Source organism: Hipposideros armiger, unplaced genomic scaffold, assembly GCF_001890085.2.
Source record: "Hipposideros armiger isolate ML-2016 unplaced genomic scaffold, ASM189008v1 scaffold_291, whole genome shotgun sequence".
In the NCBI taxonomy this organism is placed as follows: domain Eukaryota; kingdom Metazoa; phylum Chordata; class Mammalia; order Chiroptera; family Hipposideridae; genus Hipposideros; species Hipposideros armiger.
In genome coordinates this window covers 2,369,501-2,373,791 of record NW_017731641.1, presented here as the reverse complement: position 1 = coordinate 2,373,791, position 4,291 = coordinate 2,369,501, and the positions used below count along the sequence as shown (strand labels likewise).

The following is a 4,291-nucleotide window of genomic DNA, read 5'->3' as shown; positions in this document are numbered from 1 at the left end:
TGGGATCCGAACCGGGGCCCTGCTGCACAGAGCTGGTGTCCCAAGTCAGCTCTTAACCAATGCGCCACTCGGCCGGCCCTATACTTGTTCCCTTTAAAGGTATAAAGCTGTGATATTCCTCAGTCCTTCTCTCCTCCCCACCATGTTAGGCTAGGCTTAGAGTATGCTCTTGTGGTTTTAATTTTGAAAAGTTAAAGTGACTTGTTCTGTTACAAAATACCTCTCACATTCTTTCTGTGGCCCTACTTCTATGGTACTGACTACTTGGGAATACAGAGTGAACATAGTATATACTTTATATCAAATACAATCATTTCCTCAAGTACTGTTGACAAGGGATTGTACTAACGACAAACTAAATTATTACTTCTCTGATTTGTCTGTAACATCAAATAGCCATGTGCTTGAAAATATAAAGCTCTAGCTGTGTGTGATATTATCTTGAGTCACCATAAATAGAAGGAAATTAAGGACTTTGTTTCATGTGACTTATGTATCATAAGGTTTTCTTGTCTAAGACACAAGGATATTTTCCTTCCTTGGAAAGTCCTCTGAGAGCAAAATCTTAACAATTTTATCTTCTTTCCTTTAGCGTCAAAAGCAGTATCTGAGATATAGACGACTTTTCATGGATATTGAAAGAGAACAAGTAAAAGAACAACAAAGGCAAAAAGAACACAGGAAGAAAATTGAAAAGTGAGTTCTTTGATCTGTACTGTGATAGCAGTTAGGGTGATTTTGGAAGCTAAGTTTTAAAATAAATAGGCAGTGGTTTTGCCTTCTGATCCATAGTAGAGACATATTTTTGATCTGGGTAGAAGTATTAAAAGACAGTTAAGAGCTATATTTTTTTAATAGACTTTATTTATTTTGGAACAGTTATAGGCTCATAGCAAAGTTAAACATACAGTACAGAGAGTTCCCATTTACTCCCTGCCTCTACAGTGGACTGCCCCTCCCACTATTAACATCCTGTATCAAAGTGGTACATTTGTGACAACTGATAAACCTACGTGGACACATCATAATCTATATTTTACATTCGGATTCATTCTTAAAGCAGATTGTTGCAGGTTTTGACAAATGTATAATAATATGTATCCATCATTACAGTATCATACAGAATAGTTTCAGTACCCTAAAAATCCGGTGATACGCCTATTCATCTCTGCCTCCCCAAACCTTTGGCAACCACTGACCTTTTTACTGTATCCATTGTTTGCCATTTCCAGAATGTCATAGAGTTGGAATCATACAGTTTGTAGCCTTTTCAGTTGGCTTCTTTCACTTAGTAATATGCATTTAAGTTCCCTCCAATGCCTTTTCATGGCTTGATAGCTCATTTCTTCTTAGTGCTGAATAATAATATTCTATTGTCTGAATGTACCACCGTTTTATTTTTTTAAAGATTTTTNTGGGGAAGGGGAACAGACAAGTTGCTGTCCTTTTGTTCTTCAGTCTAGGTGTGGAGGACGTTGCTTCACTGGCCCATGTTGATACTATCATTGCACTCTTCCCGGGTTAGGCAGTCGCTCACAGGCCATTGGATGGCCGCTCACTGCGGCTCACAGCAGCTCATGAAAGCTCACACCTGCTGCCAGCCAGCCCCACTGCAGCCTATGCCGTCGCCGGCGACTCAAGGCAGCCCAGCTCCAGGTTCAGCTGTTCTTCACCATCTTAGCTGTAGAGGGCGCAACATCACTGGCCCTAATGTGGGATCTGAACCGGAGCCCTGCTGCTCAGAGCTGGTGTCCCAAGCCAACTCCTAACCAACACTCCACTTGGCCGGCCCAAGATTTTTATGTCTTTTACATTTAGGTCTGTGTTCCATTTTGAGTTAATTTTTGTATAAGAGTCCATTTTTTCCTGTTATTTAGGTAGGGGTCCAATTTCATTGTTTTTCATGTGGATATCCAGTTATCTTACCACCATTTGTTGAAAAGACTTTTCTTGCCCATTGAATTTTGTTGGTACTCTTGTCAAAAATCATTTGATTGTAAATATAAGGGTTTGTTTCTGAACTATCAATTCTATTTTGTTGAGCTATATGTCTATCCTTACACTGGTACCACACTGTCTTGATTACTCTAGCTTTGTAGTAAGTTTTGAAATTGGGAGAAGTGAATCCTCCAACTTTGTTCTTCTGTTTCAAGATCATCTCAGCTATTCTGGGTTTCTTGCATTTTCATACGAATTTAAGAACCACTCTGTCAACTTCTACAAAGATGTCAACTGAAATTTTAATAGAGATTGCATTAAATCTGTTGATCAGTTCGGGGAGTACTGCTATCTTAACTATATTAAGTCTTTTGATCCATGAACATGAGATGTCTTTCTATTCATTTAGATCTGCTTTAATTTCTTTCAATGTTTTGTAAGTTTCTGAGTTTAAAATTCATACTTTCTTTGTTAAAAATTGTTCCTAAGTGTTTTTGATAATGTTATAAATGGATTTCCCCCTTAATTTGCCCTTCAGATTGTTCATTGCAAGTCTATAGAAATACAATTGATTTTTGTATGCTGATCTTATATCCTGCAACTTTCCTGAAAGATAAATAACTTTTATGTTAAAAAGATAAAAGTAATTTTAAGCTTTCATTTATAAAAGTTAGAGATCATAATTTGATCAATTATGGTGTCCAAGTTATGGACATACCAAGTTATGTCCTAAGGCTTTCCTGGTTTTGTGGGAGGAATTAGCTCCAGTTTCCTCCCTGCCATGTCAGTTGATTGTTATAATGTTTCCAGGTTCTTATTCTCAGAACTCTCACCCATCAACAGAGTTGTGTAAAATGAAAATGCTTATAGATTTGAGATATTAAGGAAACTGGCTGTTTATCTTGGATTCAATCCCAAGCACATTCATGATATAATGATTTCAAGTAAGCACTTTCAAAGAACTTTCGTTCTGAACATTTTGATTTGTTATCAGTTCATCCACGTTTTGATCTGAATTCCTTTCTTTGGTTTGTTTGTTTGTTTATTTATTTATTTATTTGGTTAATTCCTTCTGAAACTGCTTCCTTCTTTTTAAATTTTATTCATATATATATTTTTTAAAATTTTATTCATATATATATATTTAAATTTTATTCATATATATATATATATATATATATATTTTTTTTTTTTTTTAGCCATCCTGCCACCTGTTGGCAGCTCAGCGGCTGCTCAGCTCGGGCCAAGACTCTAACCGCTGTTGCTCAGAGCTCGCACTCTTGAGCGAGCTCTTAACCAACTGAGCCACTTGGCTGGCCCTCATATATATTTTTTAATCCAGTTGAGCTCAAGGTTGCAGGAGGAAAGAACCAATAGATGAAAATATCAAAGCATGCACAAGGCTAGCCTTTGGCAATTTTATCACTTTGTGTGACTGGACTTTCTAACAGGTTTATGATGAGTATCAATCAGGAGTGAACACTGAATTCCAAACTCCACTGGCACTTCAGTCTGGAGTAGATCAAGAAGAAGACAGGAAAGAGGTATGTAATGATAATTGCTTTTGGACATGAGTGTTTCTACCATAATAGTATATGTGAAATTGGAAGCAATTTGTTGTGTCCTAACACCTGAAGAGCTAATACTACACATTCCATAGATAAAGGCAAATTACTTGTCATTATAATATGTCAAACTTCTCTTCTAAGCTCCTAGGATTTGGGGTATCATGATGTAAAGCCAGAGATATGATCCTAGTGAATTTCTCTAGTTAGTGATATTTGCCACAATAACTTGTTTAAAGGGAGAGTTCTAATTTATGGCTTCCTTTCTTTCTTTTTAATCTTAAGTTAGTTTAAATCAACAGCTTTTAATACTAGCCATGCACCAGAATTAGATATGGAACTTTTTTCAAAATACGAATGCCTGGACCCAAACCAGATATACTGAATCGGTATCTGAAAAGGTAGGTTTGGGGCATTTGTGTTTTTCAAAAAATACCACTGATGATTAAGCTGTATCCTCAATATTGAGAACTGCTATTAGGCCTTTAATAGTTTTCACTAAAAGGACACCAGCTACTGAAAGGGCACAAACATAATAGTGCCCTTTCAGTAGCTTGTGTCCTTAAAAGCGAATATATAAATCCAGAGGTCTGAACATATTACACACATGGCAGTAGCACTTGCTTTTATTATACTTGTTCCCTTTATTTTTTTATTGTTATTATTATTTTTAAAGATTTTATTGGGGAATTGGGGGAAGGGGAATAGACAAGTTGCTGTCCTTTTGTTCTTCAGTCTAGTTGTGGAGGACGTTGCTTCACTGGCCCATGTTGGTATTATCATTGCGC

At 36.6% G+C, this 4,291-nt stretch overlaps 1 protein-coding gene across 1 annotated transcript in view; it reads left to right on the top strand.

The window, feature by feature from the left end:
• Positions 1-4,291, top strand: part of CCDC15 (coiled-coil domain containing 15) — an 87,284-nt gene that overhangs the window by 58,070 nt on the left and 24,923 nt on the right. The window contains 1 exon segment of the mRNA XM_019658888.1: positions 593-696. Within this exon segment, the coding sequence (XP_019514433.1) occupies positions 593-696 (104 nt within the window).